The following is a 25,521-nucleotide window of genomic DNA, read 5'->3' as shown; positions in this document are numbered from 1 at the left end:
TTGTGTAATATTCAGTGAATCAAACAGACACAGTTTAATGAAAATTTGAGTCAGAAATAAAACATCACCAGACAAATACAACAGAGAATACCACAACCAGAATTTAGCACTACTCTCGGAAAACATGCACGGCCACAGCTGTTCCAGCAAGAGTTAAATAAGGCAATTTTTCCAGTCAACCATTTAGGATTTTGTACAGCATACTGGGAACCATCATGATGTTGAGACTCCCTCCCAATTACACCTCACAACATTAAAATCCACTTTTCCTCAGACCTTTCTTGTGTGAATACTTCGTAAGTTTTTGAAATATAATGGATGTTCTACCAACTGAGGTCGCAAGGGAGAAGTCCGCTATTTTGTTTTCCTTGCCTCTTGGCTATAGAAGAACAAGCAAGCTCTAGTTATTTACTTCTCACAAATTCTCAGTGATATTGAAGTCTTTCTGATCTCTAGACATGTTTTTGAGCTAGTTCTGCGGTACAGTATTTATCTCCAACAAATTGGAGTGGGTCAGCCAGGGTTCATTCTAGGTTAATCATAGGAATAGGACCAGACCATTCAGCCCCTCGAGCCAGCTCCGCCATTCAATTAGATCATGACTGAGCTGTACCCCAACTCCATTTACCCGCCATAGCTCCATATCCTTTGATACCTTTACCCAGTAAAACTCTATCGATCTCAGTCTTGAAAGCTCCAATTGTCCCAGCATCCACAGCCTTTTAGAGAATTCTGGATTTCTAATACCCTACTATAATCAGGTTCGTAGCGGGTGGGAGTCTCTGATGACCAGCATTTTAACTGTCACACTAAAACTGAATATTCTTAATCATATACAAACAAAAACAATGATGGTCACATGCAAAGACTACATTCTGTTTAATAAGCTTACTAAGTCAACATGTAATTAGTGCTGCTTCATTCAGGTTGGAAAAATTCATTAGTAACAATTTATTAAAAATGCTGATATTACAATCTTCTGTGCAAGCCGAAGTGATTCATACATTGTTTGGCCTAGTGTAAATAAGTGGCAGGCAATAGTCACAAAAATGCCCCATTCCCTGAAGCCTCCACAAAAGCAGAATTGAAGTAAAAAGCGTCCAGAAATCAAACATTACAGCGGTGACAAAACTGTGTTTGCACATGCAAAACTAGAGCACAGGGGGAGAGCCCTTGTATGGCCATTATGTGAAGGAACTAAAAGCTAGAAATTACTGTAGGAGATTTAGCAAACAAAACACTGAATGCGTTCATACAACATTCAGCTCTTCACTATTTTAATGCAGCTGTTCAAATTTCGTCCACTTTAATTGCTAGCCTGAGGTTGCATATTAGAAGCCAATAGTGAAGATTGTTCAAAAATATGGTCATTTTACTGATCACATGCATCATGCTGCATGAACAAAATAAAAAATGCCTGGTGCTAAGTAGGTAACCGGTATAAATATATGGTGCCAATTATGCAGTTGTTTTGAATTTTCATACTACTGAACTGAGAAGAAACATCTTGGTGATTTAATGCAGCCTTGATAGGATCGTAATAAGGAGTGTTGTGCCTTTTAATGTACTTTGGTCTTCTCCAAGAACAAGCTAATAAATAACTCTAGGCTGCTAACCACATTCCTTTTATTAAGCAATCATTTCAAGAAACATAACCACATGAAAAATAAATAGTTATTTTATAACTGTGTCCAGTAAAGCCTCTAGCTTTGAGGTTGGAGTTTCGCGATTAGATAGGGAGCTGGAAATTCACGTTGACTTGAGCTTCTTTGGCCAGTGAAACAATTTCTGAAAGTTTTACAACCTGTTTGGAGAGGAGAGATAAAAGTAGTGATTCCAAAAACAGATGTCCCATAAATTGTAACGACCACAGATTTCGACAAGAGCAGATTGAAAACATTCGCAGTTCTTTTAACTTTTGGTATGTTTGCTCTTTAAAACTGGTGTACAGAATATAATTCATGCTGGCAGCTATTCTTCGAAGCATTACGGTTTCCTTTAAAAAGAAAATAGCTACCATTACCATCCAATTACTAATGATTATCCAAGATTGTATTTAATAGAATCATAGAATAATGCAGCTCAGAAGGAGGCCATTTGGCCTATCGTGCCTGTGCTGACTCTTTGGCAGAGCTATCCAATTGGCCCCACTCCCCTGCTCTTTCCCCATAGCCCTGTAAATTTTTCCCCTTCAAGTATTCCCTTTCGAATGTTACTACAGGTACACTATCCCTCTTCTGCACCCTCTCAAAGACCTTGACATTCTTCCTAAAATGTGGTGCCCAGAATTGAACACAATACTCTAGCTGAGGCCTAGGCAGTGTTTTATAAAGGTTTAGCATAGCTTCCTTGCTTTTGTACTGTACTCCATTCCTCTATAAAGCCAAGGATCTTGCATGCCTTTTTAACCGCCTTCTCAACTTGTCCTGCCACCTTCAAAGATTTGTGTACATACACCCCTCCCCAGAGTGTCTCTGCTCCTGCACCCCCTTTAAACTTGTACCATTTAGTTCACATTGCCTCTCCTCATTCTTCCTACCAAATTGTATCATTTCACACTTCTCTGCGTTGAATTTCATTTGCCATGTGTCTGCCATTTTACCAGCAAAAAGAGCAGTGGTCCCAATACCGACCCCGGGGAACACCACTGTACACGTCCCTCCAGTCTGAAAGACAACTGTTCACCACTACTCTCTGCTTTCTGTCCCTTAGCCAGTTTTGTATCCATGTTGTTACTCTCCTTTTAATCGCATGGGCTTTAATATTGCTAACAAGTCTATTATGTGGTACTTTGTCACACTCCTTTTAAAAATATTTATGCACATCAATTACAGCAGTCAGGAGGGATAATATGCTAGAACGATCATCAAATGAGGCCATATAGGTTGATGTGAAGAACAAAAAAGGGGCAATCACGCTGCTGGGAGTGTACTATAGACTCCCAAAACAGTCAGAGGGAGATAGGAGATCAAATATGTCGGCAAGTTTTTGAGAAGTGCAAAAACAATAGGGCAGTAATAGTAAGGGGTTTCAACCACCCAATTATTAACTGGGATAGAATCAGTGTAAAAGGTATAGAGGGCGTAGAATTCTTAAAATACATTCAGGGGAACTTTTTTAGCCAGTACGTAGCAAGCCCAACAAGAGTTCTGGACATAGTTTTAGGGAATCAAGCTCGGCAGGTGGAAGGGGCATTAGTGGGAGAGCATTTTGGTGGTAGTGATCATAATTCAGTTAGATTTAGCATCGTTATGGAAAAGGACAAAGGTAGATCAGGAGTAAATGTTCTCAATTAGCGAAAGTGGACTGGAAACAGCTACTTGAAGGTTAATCAGCATCAGAGCAGTGGGAGGCATTCAAGGAGGAGATAGTGAGGGCTCAGTGCAAATATGTACCCACAAAGCAGAAGGATAGGGCTTCCAAATCGAGAGCACTCTTGATGTCAAGGAGCATACAGGGTAGGATAAGGCAATAAAGGGAAGCTTACATCAGATACCAAGAAATCAATACTGCAGAAAGATTAGAAAAGTATAGAATGTGCAGGGATCAAATTTAAAAAAGAAATCAGGAAAGCAAAGAGAGGGCATGAAAACATATTTGGCAAGTAAAATCAAGGAAAACATAGAAGATAGGAGCAGGAGTAGGCCATTCGGCCCCTCTACTCTGCTCCGCCATTCAATGCGATCATGGGTGATCATCCAAGTTCAGTACCCGGCCCCTCCCTTCTCCCCATACCCCTTGATCCCTTTAGCCTTAAGAAATATATCTAACTCCTTCTTGAATATATTTAATGAATTGGCCTCTACTGCCTTCTGTGGTAGAGAATTCCACAGGTTCACCACTCTCTGGGTGAAGAAATTCCTCCTAATTTCTGTCCTAAAAGGCCTACCCCTTATCCTTAGACCGTGACCCCTGGTTCTGGATTCCCCGACCATCGGGAACATCCTCCCTGCATCTAGTCTGTCCAATCCTGCCTGAATTTTATAAGTTTCAATGAGATCCCCTCTCATTCTTCTAAACTCCAGCGAGTACAAGCCCAATCGACCCAATCTCTCCTCATACGTCATTCCTGCCATCCCAGGTATCAGCCTGCTGAATCTTCGCTGAACTACTTCCATGGCAAGAATATCCTTCCTCAGATAAGGCGACCAAAACTGCGCACAATACTCAAGATGTGGTCTCACCAAGGCCCTGTACAACTGCAGCAAGACATCCTTGTTCTTGTACTCAAACCCTCTCGCTATGAAGGCCAACATACCATTTGCCTTCTTAACCACCTGCTGCACCTGCATGCTTACCTTCAGTGACTGGTGCACAAGGACACCCAGGTCTCGTTGCACTTCCCCTTCTCCCAATCTATTGCCATTCAGATAATAATCTGCCTTCCTGTTTTTGACATCAAAGTGGATAACCTCACATTTATCCACGTTATATTGCATCTGCCATGCTTTTGCCCAATCACCCAACCTGTCCAAATCATCCTGTCGTTTCTCGGCATCCTCCTCACAGCACACACGCCCACCCAATTTTGTGTCATCTGCAAATTTGGAGATATCACATCTAGTTCCCATGTCTAGATCATTAATATATATTGTGAATAGCTGGGGTCCAAGGACCGATCCCTGCGATACCCCACTAGTCACTGCCTGCCACTCGGAAAAAGACCCTTTATTCCAACTCTTTGCTTTCTATCTGCCAACCAGTTCTCTATCCAAGTCAATACCTTGCCCTCAATCCCATGTGCCTTAACTTTACATGCTAATCTCTTATGCGGGACCTTATCGAAAGCCTTCTGAAAATCCAAATACACCACATCCACTGGTTCTCCCTTATCTATTTTACTAGTTACATCCTCAAAAAATTCCAGAAGATTAGTCAAGCACGATTTACCTTTTGTAAATCCATGTTGACTTTGTCCAATCCTGTCACTGTTTTCCAAGTGCTCTGCTATTACATCTTTTATAATGGACTCTAGCATTTTCCCCACTACCGATGTCAGGCTTACCGGTCTGTATTCCCCGTTTTCTCTCTACCACCTTTTTTGAATAGTGGGGTAACATTAGCTACCCTCCAATCCATGGGTACTGTTCCAGATTCCATCGAATGTTGGAAGATGATCAGCAATGCATCTCCTATTTCTAGGGCCACTTCCTTAAGTACCCTAGGATGTAGATTATCAGGCCCTGGGGATTTATCGGCCTTCAATCCCATCAATTTCCCTAACACCATTTCCCTACAAATACTGATTTCATTCAGTTCCTCCCTTTCATCAGACCCTATGTTCCCCGACCTTTCTGGGAGGTTATTTGTGTCCTCCTTTGTGAAGACAGAACCAAAATATGTATTTAATGGGTAGGCCATTTCTTTGTTCCCCATTATAAATTCCCGATTCTGACTGCAAGGGACCTACGCTTGACTTCACCAATCTTTTTCTCTTCACAGATCTATAAAAGCTTTTACAGTCAGTTTTTATGTTCCCTGCAAGCTTACTCTCATATTCTATTTTCCCTTTCTTAATTAATCCCTTTGTCCTCCTTTGTTGAATCCTAAACTGCTCCCAATCCTCTGGATTACTGCTTTTTCTGGCCAATTTATATGTCCTCTCCTTGGATCTTATGCTATCCCTAATTTCCCTCGTTAGCCACGGTTGAGTCACCTTTTTTGTTTTATTTTTATGCCAAACTGGGATGAACAAATTCTGTAGTTCATCCATGCGGTCTTTGAATGTTTGCCATTGCCTATCCACCGTTAACCCTTTGAGTGACATTCCCCAATCAATCCTACCCAATTCGCGCCTCAGGCCATCGTAGTTTCCCAAAGATGTTTTATAAATACATAAAGGGCAAGAGGATAACTAAAGAGTAAGGCCTATTAGAGATCAAAAAGGTAACCTGCGTGTGGAGGCGGAAGATGTGGGTATAGTTCTTAATGAATACTTTGCGTATGTCTTCACAAAAAAGGGGGATGATGCAGCCGTTGTATTTAGGAGGAGGTGTGTGAAATATTGGATGGGTTAAACAGTGAGACAGGAAATATTAATGGGTTTAGCATCTTTGAAAGTAGATAAATCGGCAGGCCTGGATGAAATGTATCCCAGCTGTTAAGAGAAGGAAGGGAGGAAATAGCGGAGGCTCCGAGCATTATTTTCCAGACCCCTCTTGCTACAGACGTAGTGCCGGAGGACTGCCAACATTGTACCATTGTTTAAAAAGGGAGAAAGGGATAGACCGAGTAATTATAGGCCAGTCAGCCTAACCTCGGTGAAGTGCAAATTATTGGAAAAAGTTCAGAGGGACAGTATTAATTGTCATTTGGGAAGGCACGGCTTAATCAAGGACAGTCAGCGTGGATTTGTTGAGATAATGTCATGTCAGACTAATGTGATTTGAATTTTTTGAGGAAGTATCGAGGAGGGTTGATGAGGGTAGCGTGCTTGATGTAGTCTACACAGATTTTAGCAAGGCTTTTGACAAGGTCCCATGTGGCAGGCTGGTCAGAAAAGTAAAAGCCCATGGGATCCAAGGGAAAGTGGCAAGTTGGATCCAAAATTGGCTCACTGGCAGGAAGCAAAGGGTAATGGTCGCCGGGTGTTTTGTGACTGGAAGGCTGTTTCCAGCATGGTTCTGCAAGGCTCAATACTAGGTCCCTTGCTTTTCGTGTCATATATCAATGATTTAGACTTAAATGTAGGGTGCATGATTAACAACTTTACACATGATCAAAAAATTGACCTTGCGGTTGATAGTGAGGAACAAAGCTGTAGACTGTAAGAAGATATCAATGAACTGGTCAGGTGGACAGAAAAGTGGCAAATGGAATTCAATATGGAGAAGTGTGGGAGGAACAGAGTGACCTTGGAGTGCATGTCCACAGATCCCTGAAGTTGCAGGACAGGTCCATAAGGCTGTTAAGAAGACATACGGGATACCTTCCTTTATTAGCCGAAGCATAGATTATAAGAGCAGGGAGGTTATGCTAGAACTGTATAAACACTAGTTAGGCCACAGTTAAAGTACTGCATACAGTTCTGGTCACCACATCACAGGAAGGATGTGATCGCTCTAGAGAGGGTACAGAGATTTACGAGGATGTTGCCAGGACTGGAGAATTTTAGCTATGAGGAAAAATTAGATAGGCTGGGGTTCTTTTCTTTGGAACAGAGGAGGCTGAGGGGAGTTTTAATTGAGGTGTATAAAAGTATGAGGGGCCTAGATAGAGTGGATAAGTAGGACCTATTTCCCTTAGCAGAGAGGTCAATAGACAGGGACATAGATTTAAAGTAATTGGTAGCAGGGTTAGAGGGGAGTTGAGGAGAAATGTTTTCACCCAGCGGGTGGTGGGGGGTCTAGAACTCACTACCTGAAAGGGTGGTAGTGGCAGAACCCCTCACTGCATTTAAAAAGTACTTGGATATGCACCTGAAGTGCTGTAACCTACAGGGCTACCGACCAAGAGCTGGAAAGTGGCATTAGGCTGGATAGCTCTTTCTCGACTGGTGCAGACACAATGGGCCAAATGGCCTCCTTCTATGCTATAAATTTCTATGATTCTATGATCAACCGCACTACCCTCATCACCCGTCTCCGTCAAAGAACTCAGTCAAGTTAGTTAAACACGATTTGCCTTTAACAAATCTGTGCTGACTTTCATTTATTAGCTCTTACTTTTCCAAATGCCAATTAATTTTGTCCCAGATTATTATCTCTAAAAGTTTCCTCTGCACCAACGTTAGGCTGCCTGGCCTGTATTTGCTGGGTTTACCCCTCTCCTTCCTTTTTAAAACAGGGGTGTAACATCTGCAATCCTCCAGTCCTCTGGCACCACCCCCATATCCAAGGAAGAGTGGAAGATTGTGGTCAGAGCCTCTGCAATTTTCACCCTTACTTCCCTCAGTAACCTAGGATGCATCCCATCCAGACCAGGTGACTTTTCCACTTTGAGGATTGCCAACCTTTTAAGTACCTCCTCTTTACCTATCTTTATCCTATCAAATATTGCTACTGCCACATTGGCAGCATCTTCTTCTCTAGTGAAGACAGATGCTAAGTGCTCATTTAGTACCTCAGCCATGCTCCCTGCCTCCACAAGAAGATCTTTTTAGTCCAGAATCGGCCCTACCCTTCCTTTGACTACCCTTTACTATTTGCATGTTTATAAAAGACTTTTGGGTTTCCTTTTATGTTCGTTTATATGTTAGCTTATTTACCATTCTCATACTCTCTCTTTGCCACACTTATTCCCTTTAGATCTCCTCTATACTTTCTATATTCAGCTTCGTTCTCCACTGTATTACAATTGTCATAAGCCTCCTTTTTTGGTCTCATTTAAACCTCTATCTTTAGTCATCCAGGGAGCTCTAGCTTTGGAAGCCCTTCCTTTCCCCCCCCTCATGGGAATGTGTCTACTCTGTACCCAAACCATCTCCCCTTTGAAGGCCTCCCATTGTTCAATTACTGTTTTGCCTACCAATTATTGATTTCAATCCACCTGGGCCAGATCCCTTTTCAACTCACTGAAGTTAGTCCTCCTCCAGTTAAGTTTTTTTACGCTTTATTGTACCATGTCCTTTTCCATAACTATTCTAAACCTGGTGATATGATCACTGCTCCCCAAAATGCTCTCCCACTGAAAGATGCTCTACTTTATTCCCCAGAGCTAGATCCTTCCTTGTTTGGCTGGAAACACAATGATCAAGAAAGTTCTCTTCTACACATTTCAGGAATTCCTCCTCCTCTTTGCCCCTTTACACTGTTACTATCCCAGTCTATAATAGGATAATTGAAGTCCCCCAATTATCACTACTCTGTAGTTCTTGCATCTTTACCTGCAAATTTGCACCTGTATCGCCTTCCCACTATTTGGCCGAAAATATACACCCAGTAGCATAATAGCTTATTTACCATCCTCCATGCATTTACATGCACTCCAAACCCATCTTAGTCTGCTTCGCATTTGCCCCTGTCTAGTCCCTCCTATTTCTGAACTATTCTTTACTCTAGTGCTATTTGCTTCTCTCAGTCCTCTGTGCACCTTGTTTCTCCCCTCTAATGTGTCACCCTGGTGCCCACCCCCTGTAAATTAGATTAAACCCTCCCCCAAAGTACTAGTTAACTTTCTCAAGGGCACTGGTCCCAGCTCTGTTGAGGTGCAATCCGTCCACCGTGAACCAGGTCCCTCCTGCCCCAGAAGTAGTCTGTAGAAATAATTTCTTTGTCTTGTCTATATTGTTGAAGCAATGAAAATCATTGCAACAGTAAACACTGCCTATAATTACATCCTCTAAACAGAGGGAGCACTTTTTGTAGCAGTGTGATTGATAAATTAGAGTTCACAGTATTATTTTTCAGCAAAAAACATCCCTTCCCATGATTTGATGCTGATGGAGCCATACAAAATGTCCATTTCCCATCAACAAACTCAGCACACTCAAGACTTCAATGCAACTACTCAACCATGCTCCAAGCTCTGCAACACACTTAAAAGCACTCATCAGTCACTACACAAGACATCAAAAAAGGCTGTGGATTACTGGGATCAAGGGGGAAAAATTCGGTTGGTTGCGTCACCCATTAGCGCCTAAAGAGGTCGAGAAGTGGGGCGCTAACCAACTAGCGCCCAGGCGCAGCGAACCCTGCGCCTCTTCCCAAATTGAGCGGACATTTAGCGCCGGCGCTAAACCGTTGCGCCCGCTCACCTGCGCACGCAGATCATGATGTCATTTCAGTGTGCAACGCCCTTGGGGCGCCCCCCTCCGTTCCGCCTGGCGCTAACAAGGACAGGTTACCTTGAACGTTTCGCAGTCGCTGTTGGGCTGGGGGGTGCTATTTAAAGGGGACTCTTCCTGGATCATTAGTGGCAGCCATGGTTGGACCACACCTTCTGTGAGAGAGAGAGAGAGTTGCTCAGAGACAAACGGAGAGCCATTTCTGCAGTGAGCCAGCGCTGGGCTGGCTGAGGAACTTTAGCCTTCTGAACATTACTTTGCAGTTGGTAAGCTTCTCAACCGGCATAACTTTCAGTGCGCACTTACTATGGGGGCTGCATTGGATGGGAACGTCGTCCTTCTCAATCATATTGACAGGGCACAGAGACGCAGGCATGGCCAGATGGAGGAGGGCCTACAGACGTCGGCACACGAGACCTTACGCTGCCAGGGTTTTCCGCCAACAGTTTTCGGAAATCAACATGTCGGAGCAGCAGTGTTTCCGAAGGCTGCCTTCAGTAAGGAGGTGGTCACTGAGCTCTGCCACCTGCTTCAGCCAGATCTGCAGCCTCAACTAAGATGCAGGACATCTCTGTCGGTGGCTGTGAAGGTCACTGTGGCTCTAAACTTCTATGCCAGCGGCTCCTTTCAGGCCGCTGCTGGGGACATTGCCAACATCTCACAGTTCGCGGTGCATTGCTGCATCCATCAAGTGACTAATGCCCTCTTTAAAAGGAGACGGCAGTACATCTCCTTCCCAATGACCCCGGACAAGCAGCGACAGCGCGTAGAGGGCTTCGCAAGGATAGCGGGCTTCCCCATGGTGCAGGGCGCCATTGACTGCACGCATGTGGCTTTGCGGGCGCCTCTAGAGAATGCGGAGGATTTCCGCAACCGAAAGGGGTTCCATTCTTTGAATGTGCAGCTGGTCTGTGACCACCGACAGCTGATACTCGCTGTCAATGCCCACTTTCCAGGCAGCAGTCACGACGCCTTCATCCTGCGCCAGACCTTTTCGAAGCCCCGGCTCACCCAGGAGGCTGGTTTCTCGGGGACAAGGGCTATCCTCTGTCCCCCTGGCTGAAGAATGTTACACTGAGAGCCATGGAGATGGAGGAGGAGGAGCAGCAGCAGGAGGAAGAGGAGCAGCAGCAGGAGGAAGATGAGCAGCAGCAGGAGGAAGATGAGCAGCAGCAAGAGGAAGAGGAGCAGCAGGAGGAAGAGGAGCAGCAGCAGGAGGAAGAGGAGCAGCAGCAGGAGGAGGAGGAGCAGCAGGAACAGGAGGAGGAGGAGCAGCAGCAGCAGGAGGAGGAGGAGCAGCAGCAGCAGGAGGAGGAGCAGCAGCAGCAGGAGGAGGAGGAGGAGGGGGGCACAAACGGCAAGGGCTGTCCGTCAGAGGCTTATAGCAAGTCGCTTCTAGGCCCCTCTGAGGGAATGCTTTCTGCCATTCCAAGAACATGAATGGAACCGTTCTGCTACCCCTAAGCCGGTCAAGGCAACAATTAGTGCAAAGAACAGACATGGACATTGTGAATAAATCAACTTCTTTATTTAACAAAATGTGTATCCTTCCCGCATGACAAAGCAATGGAAACAAACAGCAAAACAAACAGACTGCCACATAACTGTCTCACACCCTGGAGACAATGTCCAAAACATAACCAACATTCAGACCAGCATCCTCGGCCTTGAATGAAAGAAATAACATAATTTAGCAGCACCTCCTACTTTTTGCCCCTCGATGGTGATCTGCTTCCCTTGCGGAATTGCCCTTCCCGCCCTACAGCTCCTCCGTAATGGGACCCCAGTGGCTGCAGCAAGGTTGGGGGAGGCCTGCTGACTGTCCGAAACTGAGACCGCAGATGCCCTTGAGGTACGGCCTGGACCAGCTCTGGGCCTGGAGGGCCCGGCTGCTGACTGCTCCAACTCCGCATGGGCGGAAGCAGTCTGTCCTACAGGTGGTGGCAGCTGCAGTGGAGAAGTGCCAGTGGTGGCATCAGGAATGCTGTCATCCTGAGAGCGGACAGCAGCTCCCTGGTCGGCCGACACACTGGCACTCTGACGGGGCAGCACCGCAGCATGCGCAGCAATCGGCTGGTGCACAGATTGCTGGCCTGCTGTGGTGCGGCGAGGGCCCTGGGGAATCCTGCCCGATCCAGCGAGAGTGGCAGCAGTCAGTGCTCGCGTGGCCTCAATCTGCGTCTGCATGAGACCAGCCACGGACTGCGTGGCAGCACTCAGCACTTGCGTGGCAGGTGCCAGTGCTTCGCTGAAGTCCTGGAGAATCCTTGCCAGTGCTGCGCCGAAGTCCTGCACACTCCTTGCCTGTGCTGCGCTGAAGTCCTGGACACTCCTTGCCAGTGTCTCAATGGAGTCGCTTCCTTGCCACTGCAGCCATGAGCTCAGTGTGCCTCAGCCCAGCCTGGGCGCTCATTTCTGCGAGGGCACGCACCTCTTCTGTGCAGCAGCACTCACGGCCCGACTCGCCCTCCGGGGAGACGGCCCCCGAGCTTCCCTACTCCCCTCGCGTTGCTGCAGGCCGCTGGGTCCTGGAGCTGCATCCTCCTCAGACCATTTCCCCCCCCCTCCCCTCCAGGGAAGGCGTCTCCCCAGTCTGGACATGGGCTGGCTCGCCTGAGGGTGGTACGGATGGTCCGGCTTCCTCCTCCTCCTCGCCTCCAGAGTCACTCGCACTGGCAGCTTGAGGGCCCGCCTCCCGAGCTGGTGATGCAGCATCTGAAAGCAGGGAGGTTCAAGAGTGGCTTTAGCGAAAGGACAGGGTGGCAGCAAGGGATGCAGGAGTGCTGCAATGCTCTGAGTTGGGTCGAGAGTGAAAAAGCATACTGGTGTGGGGAACAAGTGGAAGGAGAGAGGTCAAAAAGGTGATGACCTTACCATTGCTGTCCACAATGGGGTCGGCATCTCCAGAGGCGACGGGGCCAATCATCCGGCTTGCCACAATCCGGTGGACTCGCTCCTCCAGGTCTGTAAGGGTCTGCAGGTGAGGCCGGCCTCCTCCGGTCCGATGCTGTTGCCTTCTATTACTGGCCAGCTTGGCCTGCAAGAGAAAGGATGGGGTGTGATGAAACCTGCAGCCCTGATCAGGCATGACATGCCTCCCATGGTCGATTAGCCCTTACATTATGCTGCCCTGATCTGGCATGACATGCCTCCCATGGTCAATTAGCCCTTACATTATGCTGCCCTGATCTGGCATGACATGCCTCCCATGGTCCAGGAGCCCTTACATTATGCACAGAGCTGAATGTGCGTGTGTGTTTCCAGAAAGGGCCATGGGTGCTGGATGACAGCTGGCCATTGGGGCTTTGCACACCCTCTGGCCATAAAGTGAGGTCCAGATGGAGGGATGAAGATGATTCTGAAAAAGGCACTCACCCTGACGACCCGAGTGAAGTCGTTGAACTTCTTCCTGCATTGCACAGGAGTCCTGGGAACCATGCTGCTGGAGGTGACTGTTGGAAATCTCCCTCCAAGCCCTGCGATAGTCGCTGTGTTGAGGCCTCCTGCCATTCTCTGGGTAGAGTACAGATCGCCTGCGCTCCACCGCGCCAACCAGAGCATCCAATGCCCCCTCGCTGAAGCGCTGTGCTCTCTCCCTGGCCCTCTCCATATTGATGCGGTTGTCGACGCCACAGGTAGGTTACCGCCGAGTTTGAGGCCTACGAGGCGCAGGGTGTGGCTGGAGATGATAATCGATCTGCCCCTTTAAGAGCTGGCCGGCACCAGCGTGTCTGGCTGAAATCGATAATTGACAGCACCTGCGCTGCGCCCGCCCGCGGAGAAATTGCGTCGCGCCGCCGGGTTAGCGCCTTAAGACTGTCGTGCAGCGCCTGATTTAGCGCCGCAATCACCTTCAGGGGCGCAGCTACCCAATATCGCTCGAGGTGGCAATAAATTGCGCCTGGCGCTAAACTTTGCGCACCGCCAATACTAGCGCCCCAAACGGGGCGATACCGAATTTCTCCCCCCAAGTGTTTTATAATGACTCAGAAGGCAACCAACCAATGAAAGAATTTTGCTCACAACAAATAACTTTCATTTGCTAATTTCAAAAGTTAGTACCACAGTCATGCTCCACAACAGTGAGACACATTTTGGTTCCAACTACAGGAAACTCTTTTTTATCCGGCACCGAAGGGACCGGTGAGGTGCCAGTTTATCAAAAAGTCCGGAATACAGAGAGGTATAGTAAAAGGTACGAGAGCCCCGTACACGGCCACAGATCCAGGCGTCCCTGTTGCATAGCAACAGGTGCAGGAACCCTGGCCACAGATCCAGGCGTCCCTGTTGCATAGCAACAGGTACAGGAACCCCGGTTACACAGCCACAGATCCAGGAACGGCCACTAATATGAAGTAAAACTTACCTGAACCTACTCCTGAATTTTGCCGGTTAACAGAGATTTCCGGTTATTTAGGTGCCGGTAAATCGAGAGTTTCCTGTAGTTAGTATAGAGCAGTGGACTGAGGAAACACCATTAGAAAATGAGAAAAAGCATATACACCAAGATTAGAATTGGAATTTAATAAAAAAAACATTTAGTAATTAAATTGTCCAGACGTATAAATAAATTATTCAAGTAGGAGTGTGCTGATGAAGTGATCATGGCACTTCAAGACAGATGATGTACTTCAGCACATAAAAAAATTAGATTCCCCTAACAGAGCGCTCACCGCGACACTGACAGGATTTAGAAGTCTGGGAAAAGCTCATAAATAACTATAACCAACCCTGCTTTCAGTCAAAACTGCATGGAGAAGAAATAATTAATATACAGAATACAAAAAAATCTATTGCTTGTATTTATGTTCATATTTATTTGCTGGTTGCATCAGTTTGGGCACGTTTAATTCACATTGCAGCAGCATTGCATCTGTATAATGGCTCCCCGTTTAAAATGCTAAAATTGGTTCCTGTATCCTGGTAGCAGAATCACAGACAGAGCTTTTCATACGATTTTGCTGTTAGAATTAGAAAGCTGCTGCGCGCGGTTTAATTCTCGATATTGGGGGGTGGGGGGGGGGGAAGAAATGGCACACACATGTAGCATTCCTGCAGATCTATGCAGCATATTACATTCAATGGCAAATTTAAACGTTTTACATTTGTACATAAACTCCAGGCTACGCAATGAATATTACCATTCGAGCGGCATCATCCAGGTCATCACAGGCAAGGATCTTCAGGCTACTCGCAGCTATTATTGCTTTCGCGTCATCAACACGTGTGCCTGAATGACAAAGACCCCAACAAAAGTTGATACAATGCAACGTTTCCATCAAAAACTAGTACACTTTTTAAAAAATTCTCTAGTGTGTATTGGTGTCGATCACTGTCCTCGTCTCTCTCTCCACTTTCCAGGTGCACGTTGTCGTGGAATACCGTCACTGGTGGCCAACAACTCTCATTAGCGCATTGCCAGTTCCACTGATGACTTGGGCATGCCAGTGTACTGATCAATTGTTAACTATTAGTTCACCTAACCATTAGCAGTAGGATTTCCCCCCCCCCACCCCCAGGGGATAGAATAGAGAATGAGCAAAGGAAGTAATGAACTGCCCAGGATAAAAACCAGAGTATTGGCACAGCCACTCTATTTCCCAGACCCTGTGGCCATATGGAGATGCGACCTAAACAGAGAACAGGAATCACCTTCAAGCTAATTTATATGTTCATGCTTAATAGAAATGATCTTTTAAGCAGAACTTGAACTCCAGTGGGATTCATTTTGAAAAGTTTTCCCCTTGTTGGAGCTGGTACAGTAGTTGGAATGGGACTAAGGAATGACTAAGTATATAGCAGGCCTATCTGACAGTTATTTCTTTTGATTCTTTAATATAATCTATTTCAATGTCCTTCAGAATCTTTGACTTAATTTACAGTGAGGTTTGAGAGTGGCAAGCACTGCAGGTGTCTCGTGATAGAAATGCCCTCCTGCAACCTCAAATTTAAAGCTTAGACTTCCCTTAATGAGTTAGATTTTTATCGGTAGAAATTAATGAGGATCTCATACCCTTTAATCAAAACAGATGGAGTGATGCATAGTCCATTTTCTCTCAGCACTGGCATGAATCTGATGTGCTGATGACAGGAGAAAAAGGACCAAAGTGGAATAGCATAAACAATAGGCCTCGAGAGTGGGGTCAATCACACAATCAAACTGGCAGGATGTCCTAAAGCTAAAACATGCTCAAGAAATATTAACAGATCACTGTAAATTTTCAGAAAATTGATTCTGTAGCAACTACAAAATGTACGTACTTAAAAAAAAATATTCAGTATTCAAAAGATCAAATTGCAACTGCATTTGCATACCCTAAATTTGCAATGTGAAGTTTCTTAAATTACAATGACGTACAAAAACCTAACGCAAGTATTTTGTTCAGTCTTAACTATAGCCATGTCCTGGAAAGCGAGTTTTGAGCTTGACTTGTGCTGGTACACTGGGTAAAAGGTTTTATTCCTGTGTTATTCCATTACAAATGGAGGTATGCTTAAAATTTCCAAAACAAGACCACAGTCAGTTTAGTTCACCTTCTACCATCCTGGTAGTCGTGTGATAAAATGATAATGGAGTTGTTGACTAATCATTGCAATCAATCTCTATCAATTAGTCTACAACAGGTGAGGCGAGGAAAACTCCCAGTGATGAAAAGCTTTGGGAACCATAGGTCCAAAGTCACCTGCTCCACCCAAGTATGCTACACTTACCACACGTCATGTCTCAAATTACTCATATACTGTATCCCAAGATATTATCTACTGAAAGCAATGTATCTCATTTGCATTTGAATGAATCAACACCATCTGCTTCCACCATCTCCCTAGGGAGCCTGTTCCATAGATTCACCACTCTTGCACTGAAATAATGTTTCTGCAGGTTTGTTTGAATTTCAAACACAGGCAGTGTCCTCTGGTTCTACTGTTCTGGACAAGGTGGAAACAGCTTGTTCTAGTCTACGTTATCTAGTCTCTTTAGAACCGTAAAAACAGCAGACATATCACCTCTCCACCTCCTCTCTTAAGAACATGCCCAATTTACATAATCATTCCTCATAATCTAATTTCTCCATCTCCTCAATCATTCTGGTTGCCCTCTTTTGTATCCTTTCCAACAGCTGCAATATCCTTTTGTTCTTGCTCAACAAGAACTGTGCACAGTATTTTAAGTGTGGTTGTACCAATGATTTATAAAGTAATAGGGAAGCGAGCGAGCGGCGGGGGGGGAAGCGAGCGAGCGGCGGGGGGGGGAAAGCGAGCGAGCGGGCGGGGGGAAGCGAGCGAGCGGGCGGGGGGAAGCGAGCGAGCGGGCGGGGGGGAAGCGAGCGAGCGGGCGGGGGGGAAGCGAGCGAGCGGGCGGGGGGGAAGCGAGCGAGCGGGCGGGGGGGAAGCGAGCGAGCGGGCGGGGGGGAAGCGAGCGAGCGGGCGGGGGGGAAGCGAGCGAGCGGGCGGGGGGAAGCGAGCGAGCGGGCGGGGGGGGAAGCGAGCGAGCGGGCGGGGGGAAGCGAGCGAGCGGCGGGCGGGGGGGGAAGCGAGCGAGCGGGCGGGCGGGGGGGGGAAGCGAGCGAGCGGGCGGGGGGAAGCGAGCGAGCGGGCGGGAAGCGAGCGAGCGGGGGGGAAGCGAGCGAGCGGGGGGGAAGCGAGCGAGCGGGGGGGGAAGCGAGCGAGCGGCGGGGGGGAAGCGAGCGAGCGGGCGGGGGGAAGCGAGCGAGCGGGCGGGGGGAAGCGAGCGAGCGGCGGGGGGGAAGCGAGCGAGCGGGCGGGGGGGAAGCGAGCGAGCGGGCGGGGGGGAAGCGAGCGAGCGGGCGGGGGGGAAGCGAGCGAGCGGGCGGGGGGAAGCGAGCGAGCGGGCGGGGGGAAGCGAGCGAGCGGGCGGGGGGGAAGCGAGCGAGCGGGCGGGGGGGAAGCGAGCGAGCGGGCGGGGGGGAAGCGAGCGAGCGGGCGGGGGGAAGCGAGCGAGCGGGCGGGGGGGAAGCGAGCGAGCGGGCGGGGGGGGAAGCGAGCGAGCGGGCGGGGGGAAGCGAGCGAGCGGGCGGGGGGGAAGCGAGCGAGCGGCGGGGGGGAAGCGAGCGAGCGGGCGGGGGGAAGCGAGCGAGCGGGCGGGGGGGAAGCGAGCGAGCGGGCGGGGGGGAAGCGAGCGAGCGGGCGGGGGGAAGCGAGCGAGCGGGCGGGGGGAAGCGAGCGAGCGGGCGGGGGGAAGCGAGCGAGCGGGCGGGGGAAGCGAGCGAGCGGGCGGGGGGGAAGCGAGCGAGCGGGCGGGGGGAAGCGAGCGAGCGGGCTGGGGGGAAGCGAGCGAGCGGGCGGGGGGGAAGCGAGCGAGCGGCGGGGGGGAAGCGAGCGAGCGGGCGGGGGGAAGCGAGCGAGCGGGCGGGGGGGAAGCGAGCGAGCGGGCGGGGGGGAAGCGAGCGAGCGGGCGGGGGGGAAGCGAGCGAGCGGGCGGGGGGAAGCGAGCGAGCGGGCGGGGGGAAGCGAGCGAGCGGGCGGGGGAAGCGAGCGAGCGGGCGGGGGGAAGCGAGCGAGCGGCGGGGGGAAGCGAGCGAGCGGGCGGGGGAAGCGAGCGGCGGGGAAGCGAGCGGGCGGGGGAAGCGAGCGAGCGGGCGGGGAAGCGAGCGAGCGGGCGGGGGAAGCGAGCGAGCGGGCGGGGGGAAGCGAGCGAGCGGGCGGGGGGAAGCGAGCGAGCGGCGAGGGCGGGGGAAGCGAGCGAGCGGGCGGGGGGAAGCGAGCGAGCGGGCGGGGGAAGCGAGCGAGCGGGCGGGGGAAGCGAGCGAGCGGGCGGGGGAAGCGAGCGAGCGGCGGGGGGAAGCGAGCGAGCGGCGGGGGGAAGCGAGCGAGCGGGCGGGGGGAAGCGAGCGAGCGGGCGGGGGAGCGAGCGAGCGGGCGGGGAGCGAGAGCGGGGGAGAGCGAGCGGGGGGAAGAGAGCGAGCGAGGGGGAAGAGAGCGAGCGAGGGGGAAGAGAGCGAGCGAGGGGGAAGAGAGCGAGCGAGGGGGAAGAGAGCGAGCGAGGGGGAGAGAGCGAGCGAGCGGGGAAGAGAGCGAGCGAGCGGGGGGGGAAGAGAGCGAGCGAGCGGGGGGGGAAGAGAGCGAGCGAGGCGGGGGGGGAAGAGAGCGAGCGAGCGGGGGGGAAGAGAGCGAGCGAGCGGGGGGAAGAGAGCGAGCGAGCGGGGGGGGAAGAGAGCGAGCGAGCGGGGGGGAAGAGAGCGAGCGAGCGGGGGGGGGAAGAGAGCGAGCGAGCGGGGGGGAAGAGAGCGAGCGAGCGGGGGAGAAGAGAGCGAGCGAGCGGGGGGGAAGAGAGCGAGCGAGCGGGGGGAAGAGAGCGAGCGAGCGGGGGGAAGAGAGCGAGCGAGCGGGGGGGAAGAGAGCGAGCGAGCGGGGGGGAAGAGAGCGAGCGAGCGGGGGGGAAGAGAGCGAGCGAGCGGGGGGGAAGAGAGCGAGCGAGCGGGGGGGAAGAGAGCGAGCGAGCGGGGGGGAAGAGAGCGAGCGAGCGGGGGGAAGAGAGCGAGCGAGCGGGGGGGAAGAGAGCGAGCGAGCGGGGGGGGAAGAGAGCGAGCGAGCGGGGGGAAGAGAGCGAGCGAGCGGGGGGGAAGAGAGCGAGCGAGCGGGGGGGAAGAGAGCGAGCGAGCGGGGGGGAAGAGAGCGAGCGAGCGGGGGGGAAGAGAGCGAGCGAGCGGGGGGGAAGAGAGCGAGCGAGCGGGGGGGAAGAGAGCGAGCGAGCGGGGGGGGAAGAGAGCGAGCGAGCGGGGGGGAAGAGAGCGAGCGAGCGGGGGGGAAGAGAGCGAGCGAGCGGGGGGGAAGAGAGCGAGCGAGCGGGGGGGAAGAGAGCGAGCGAGCGGGGGGAAGAGAGCGAGCGAGCGGGGGGGAAGAGAGCGAGCGAGCGGGGGGGAAGAGAGCGAGCGAGCGGGGGGGAAGAGAGCGAGCGAGCGGGGGGGGAAGAGAGCGAGCGAGCGGGGGGGAAGAGAGCGAGCGAGCGGGGGGAAGAGAGCGAGCGAGCGGGGGGAAGAGAGCGAGCGAGCGGGGGGGAAGAGAGCGAGCGAGCGGGGGGGAAGAGAGCGAGCGAGCGGGGGGGAAGAGAGCGAGCGAGCGGGGGGGAAGAGAGCGAGCGAGCGGGGGGGAAGAGAGCGAGCGAGCGGGGGGGGAAGAGAGCGAGCGAGCGGGGGGGGGAAGAGAGCGAGCGAGCGGGGGGGAAGAGAGCGAGCGAGCGGGGGGGAAGAGAGCGAGCGAGCGGGGGGGAAGAGAGCGAGCGAGCGGGGGGAAGAGAGCGAGCGAGCGGGGGGGAAGAGAGCGAGCGAGCGGGGGGGAAGAGAGCGAGCGAGCGGGGGGGAAGAGAGCGAGCGAGCGGGGGGGAAGAGAGCGAGCGAGCGGGGGGGAAGAGAGCGAGCGAGCGGGGGGGAAGAGAGCGAGCGAGCGGGGGGAAGAGAGCGAGCGAGCGGGGGGGAAGAGAGCGAGCGAGCGGGGGGGAAGAGAGCGAGCGAGCGGGGGGGAAGAGAGCGAGCGAGCGGGGGGGAAGAGAGCGAGCGAGCGGGGGGGAAGAGAGCGAGCGAGCGGGGGGGAAGAGAGCGAGCGAGCGGGGGGGAAGAGAGCGAGCGAGCGGGGGGGAAGAGAGCGAGCGAGCGGGGGGAAGAGAGCGAGCGAGCGGGGGGGAAGAGAGCGAGCGAGCGGGGGGAAGAGAGCGAGCGAGCGGGGGGGAAGAGAGCGAGCGAGCGGGGGGGAAGAGAGCGAGCGAGCGGGGGGAAGAGAGCGAGCGAGCGGGGGGGAAGAGAGCGAGCGAGCGGGGGGGAAGAGAGCGAGCGAGCGGGGGGGAAGAGAGCGAGCGAGCGGGGGGGAAGAGAGCGAGCAAGCGGGGGGGGAAGAGAGCGAGCGAGCGGGGGGGAAGAGAGCGAGCGAGCGGGGGGGAAGAGAGCGAGCGAGCGGGGGGGAAGAGAGCGATGCGAGCGGGGGGGAGAGAGCGAGCGAGCGGGGGGGAAGAGAGCGAGCGAGCGGGGGGAAGAGAGCGAGCGAGCGGGGGGGAAGAGAGCGAGCGAGCGGGGGGGAAGAGAGCGAGCGAGCGGGGGGGAAGAGAGCGAGCGAGCGGGGGGAAGAGAGCGAGCGAGCGGGGGGGAAGAGAGCGAGCGAGCGGGGGGGAAGAGAGCGAGCGAGCGGGGGGGAAGAGAGCGAGCGAGCGGGGGGGAAGAGAGCGAGCGAGCGGGGGGAAGAGAGCGAGCGAGGGGGGGAAGAGAGCGAGCGAGCGGGGGGGAAGAGAGCGAGCGAGCGGGGGGGAAGAGAGCGAGCGAGCGGGGGGGAAGAGAGCGAGCGAGCGGGGGGGAAGAGAGCGAGCGAGCGGGGGGAAGAGAGCGAGCGAGCGGGGGGAAGAGAGCGAGCGAGCGGGGGAAAGAGCGAGCGAGCGGGGGGGAAGAGAGCGAGCGAGCGGGGGGGAAGAGAGCGAGCGAGCGGGGGGAAGAGAGCGAGCGAGCGGGGGGAAGAGAGCGAGCGAGCGGGGGGGAAGAGAGCGAGCGAGCGGGGGGGAAGAGAGCGAGCGAGCGGGGGGGAAGAGAGCGAGCGAGCGGGGGGGAAGAGAGCGAGCGAGCGGGGGGGAAGAGAGCGAGCGACTGGGGGGGAAGAGAGCGAGCGACGGGGGGGGAAGAGAGCGAGCGACTGTGGGGGGGGGAAGAGAGCGAGCGACTGTGGGGGGGGGGGAAGAGAGCGAGCGACTGGCGGAGGGGGGAAAAGAGAGCGAGCGACTGCGGGGGGAAGACAAACCTCTGCGGATATTAAACACTCCACATATGATTTACTTAAGACTTGCAAAAAAAACTTTTATGAATGACTGCTGATTACAGGGGTGCGGAGGGGAGTCATGAATGGAGTCAGTCCTTGGAACCTCATTGTTTCTAATCTATACAAGTGACTTGGATGTTCAAATATACTTTCATTGGATAGAGTACAGACAATAGCAATAAGGTTGATCCCAATTTTAAAGGGAGTAAGCTTGAGGAAAGATTAGAGAATTAAGCTCTATAGTACAGAAAGGAAGCAGTTCTTCAAAATGCAGGAAAAAGTAAATGGTACATGTACTGTAAACATGGATTACTACTTCAAAGTATACCAAGAAAACAGGACCAGAGGGCATAAATGGAGATTTAGAACATACAAAGGAAAACCGACTTTCCCAAAATATAAATGGTCTACCCAAAAAGGTAAGAGAGAAAAGCACACTGGCGTTACACAAAATATAATCAGATCCTTCATGGGGGAGTTCATGTAGTGATGGGATGAGGTGCAATAATCTCATGGATTTTCTCATCTCTAAAAATTTCTGCCCTGCTCTACCTCCCTTGCTGCCTCGGCCCCTGCCTGGCCAGGTTCCTCAGTAGTGGGCAAATTGTTGGAAAAAATTCTGAGGGGCAGTATTAATCGTCATTTAGAAAGGTACGGATTAATCAAGGACAGTCGGCATGGATTTGTTATAGGAAGGTCATGAAGAAAAAGACAGACTTGCATTTACATAGCGCCTTTCATGACATCAGGACACCCCAAAGCACTTTACAGCCAATTAAGTACTTTTTGAAGTGTAAGTCACTGTTGTACAGCAAGCTCCTGCAAACAGCAATATGATAATGACCAGATAATCTGTTGTTAGTGATGTTGATTGAGGGATAAATATTGGCTAGGACACCGGGAATAACTCCCCTGCTCTTCTTCAAAATAGTGCCATAGGAGCTTTTACGCCACTTGAGAGAGCAGATGGGGCCTCAGTTTAACATCTTATCTGAAAGACAGTACCTCCGACAGTACAGCACACTCTCAGTACTGCACGGGAGTGTCAGCCTAGATTTTTGTGCTCCAGTCCCTGACTCAGAGGTGAGGGTGCTACCGACTGAGCCACAGCTGACACTACAACAAACTTGGAGGTAACAAAAAGGGTCGATGAGGATAGCGCATTTGATGTAGTCTACATGGATTTTAGCAAGGCTTTTGACAAGGTTCCACATGGCAGACTGGTCAGAAAAGTAAAAGCCCATGGGATCCAAGGGAAAGTGGCAAATTGGATCCAAAATTGGCTCACTGGCAGGAAGCAAAGGGTAATGGTCAACAGGTGTTTCTGTGACTGGATGGCTGTTTCCAGTGGGGTTCCGCGGGGTTCAGTACTAGGTCCCTTGCTTTTTATGGTACATATCAATGATTTAGATTTTAATGCAGGGGGCATGATTAAGAAGTTTGCAGATAATACAAAAATTGGCCATGCGGTTGATAGTGAGGAAGAAAGCCTTAGACGGCAGGAAGATATCAATGGACTGGTAAGGTGGGCAGAAAAGTGGCAAAAGGAATTCAATCCGGAGAAGTGTGAGGCAATGCATTTGGGAAGGGTAAATAAGACAAGGGAATACACAATAAATGGTAGGATACTGAGACGTGTCGAAGAACAGAGGGACCTTGGAGTGTATATTCACAGATCCCTGAAGGTAGCAAGACAGGTAGATAAGGTGGCTAAGGCGGCATACAGGATACTTTCCTTTATTAGCTGAGGCATAAAATACAAGAGCAGGGAGGTTATGCTGGAACTGCGTAAAACACTATTTAGGCCACAGCTAGAGTACTGCATACAGTTCTGGTCACCACATTACAGGAAGGATGTGATTGACAGAGGGGGTACAGAGGAGATTTAAGAGGATGTTGCCAGGACTGGGAAATTTTAGTTATGAGGAAAGATTGGATAGGCTGGGGTTATTTGCTTGGGAACCAAGGAGGCTGTGGGGAGATTTAATTGAGATGTATAAAATTATGAAGGGCCTAGATAGAGTAGATAGGAGAGAGAGATCAATAACCAAGGAGCATAGATTTAAAGTAATTGGTAGAAGGATTAAAGGAGAACTGAGGAGAAATGTTTTCACCCAGATGATGGTGGGCGTCTGGAACTCACTGCTTGAAACCAGAGGCAGAAACCCTCACCGCATTTAAGAAGTACTTAGATATGCACCTGAAATGTTGTAACCTACAAGGCTACAGACCAAGAGCTGGAAACTGGGATTAGGCTCAATAGCTCTTTTGCGGCCGGCACAGACACAATGGGCCAAATGGCCTCATTCTGTGCCATGAATTTCCATGATTTTAATCACTCACCGTAACACAACCCTCACAGACATTGCTAATAACTCTCATCAGGTGTTGTTTCTCCACCTTCAAGACAGCTATCATTCCCATCTTTAAAAAGCCCACTGTCTACCTTACCAACCTCTCACACGACTGCTCATTTTCCCTCCCCCTTCTTTTTTAAGGTCCTCAGAATCACCTTTCCCTATTCAAATCCCTTCACAGTATTGACACCAGGCTTCTCAAAGTCGCCAACATCCTGTGTGATTCTGACCACAGCATATTAGCCCTTCTTGACCTCTCGGCGAACTTCAGAATAATTAGCCCTTCTATTCACCTCTACTTGTTCAGTGCACTAACCACCATCCACCCTATTAAAAAACTCTAACTCACCCACAATTCCAATGCCAGTATCTTATCCAGTACTAAGTCCTACTCATCTATTAACACGGTTCTCGTCAACTTCTACTAGTTCCCAGTTCCCCAATGCAGTGACCAAATACTGACAGAGCAACATTAATATTTTAGCAAAAGGTGCTGATTACTTAAAATAAAACAGGAAATGCTTAAGCTACATAGAAAGTCAGTCAGTTTCTGCACAGTCAAAAGATAAAAGTGAATAGTTCAGGTGTAGCCCTTCATCAGAATTCTGATACATACTTATAAGTAAGGGCTTGAAATTTATGGATGTGTGTGTGTGTATCTTTTAAATGTTCTCACCTTGTAATCGAACAACAATGGGAATTTTCAAGTGCAGATCTGAAACAGCAGTAATGATTCCTTGAGCAATTACATCGCAACGCATAATGCCACCAAATATGTTCACCAGAATCGCCTGAACCTGCAAGCGAAACAAATAATCAGGTAATCATTTACTACCAGTGTTATTGGGGGGGAAAATTACAGGAAAGAAAACCTACTGATTTATGACTTTAAATAATAAAGGTCTCCACAATACAATCTTTAGAGGAAAACAAAAAATATAGCAAACAGATAGCTTCTCCATTAATGAAAGGCATAAATGTATCCAGATAATGTGGAGTTATAATGATATTCTACAGTACATTTTATGATAATGTGTGATTTACTTTTTAAATTTAGTAATGGTGTATTTCACTCAAACCAAATCTAGGCATGCGTCAGTACAAAGTTTACATAGTAGCAGCCTGAAGTTAGTTCTTGATCGGCAATTTGATGGACGATTAAAACTTCTTTCTTGTTTGCTTTATATGCTACACTGTTATGATGTGATAATTGAATTACCCTCAAGTTCTTTCAAGAAAACAATGAACTAAAACCATTAAAAGATCTGAAGAAAATACAGCAGTATCATAAAATATTTAATGGCATTTTAAAATGAAAAGTGCTGCTAAGGCTGCAGTTCCTCTGGCAATCTGCTGATCACAAAGATATTATCAAATATCATTAAACTACACTGGCAAATAGTTTGCAGTTCCCAAACTAATTAAACAAATAGGTCACAGAGCCATAAACTGCTGTCTTTTTCCCCCTCAAAAGAAACCATCAGAACTTCTGTGCCCGTCAGGTGAGGATCTCAGGACTGGAAAATTAAACACGTTTTTTCATTTTAGGCCATCCAGGTTGACAATACAGAGCACACCCAGGTGAGGTATAGCAGAGCCAGATGCAGAGTAAAAGTTTTGATAGAGTAAATAAGGAGAAACTGTTTCCACCGGCAGGCAGATCAGGTAACTAGAAAACACAAGAGTTAA

General features: G+C 50.2%; 1 protein-coding gene and 1 long non-coding RNA gene across 2 annotated transcripts; both read right to left on the bottom strand.

Annotated features, from left to right (window-relative positions):
- LOC147124984 (succinate--CoA ligase [ADP-forming] subunit beta, mitochondrial-like) lies at positions 1-25,027 on the bottom strand. The gene is made up of 3 exons (XM_085995661.1): positions 24,509-25,027; positions 14,866-14,954; positions 1-1,804 (listed from the first exon to the last, which is right to left on the bottom strand). Exons 1-3 carry the CDS (start codon positions 24,591-24,593, stop codon positions 1,730-1,732), a joined length of 249 nt encoding a protein of 82 aa, XP_085851787.1. The 5' UTR covers positions 24,594-25,027; the 3' UTR covers positions 1-1,729.
- Positions 11,237-14,859, bottom strand: LOC147124985 (uncharacterized). The gene is made up of 2 exons (XR_015079353.1): positions 12,599-14,859; positions 11,237-12,439 (listed from the first exon to the last, which is right to left on the bottom strand). It is a non-coding gene; the product is annotated as an uncharacterized LOC147124985 (long non-coding RNA).
- Positions 25,028-25,521: the final 494 nt, after the last annotated feature.

This window comes from Somniosus microcephalus, chromosome 1 (genome assembly GCF_052327205.1).
Source record: "Somniosus microcephalus isolate GS21.2 chromosome 1, FLI_Smic_1.0, whole genome shotgun sequence".
Classification (NCBI taxonomy): domain Eukaryota; kingdom Metazoa; phylum Chordata; class Chondrichthyes; order Squaliformes; family Somniosidae; genus Somniosus; species Somniosus microcephalus.
This window is presented reverse-complemented; position numbering and strand designations above follow the sequence as displayed.

Excerpts from the sequence above, each read along its gene's own strand:
- LOC147124984 (XM_085995661.1), bottom strand. The coding sequence starts at position 24,593 with ATGCGTTGCGATGTAATTGCTCAAGGAATCATTACTGCTGTTTCAGAT. Across the intron at positions 14,955-24,508 it reads CATTGTTGTTCGATTACAAG|GCACACGTGTTGATGACGCG; the intron begins GTGAGAACATTT and ends TTTGTCATTCAG. Across the intron at positions 1,805-14,865 it reads TGGATGATGCCGCTCGAATG|GTTGTAAAACTTTCAGAAAT; the intron begins GTAATATTCATT and ends CTCTCCAAACAG.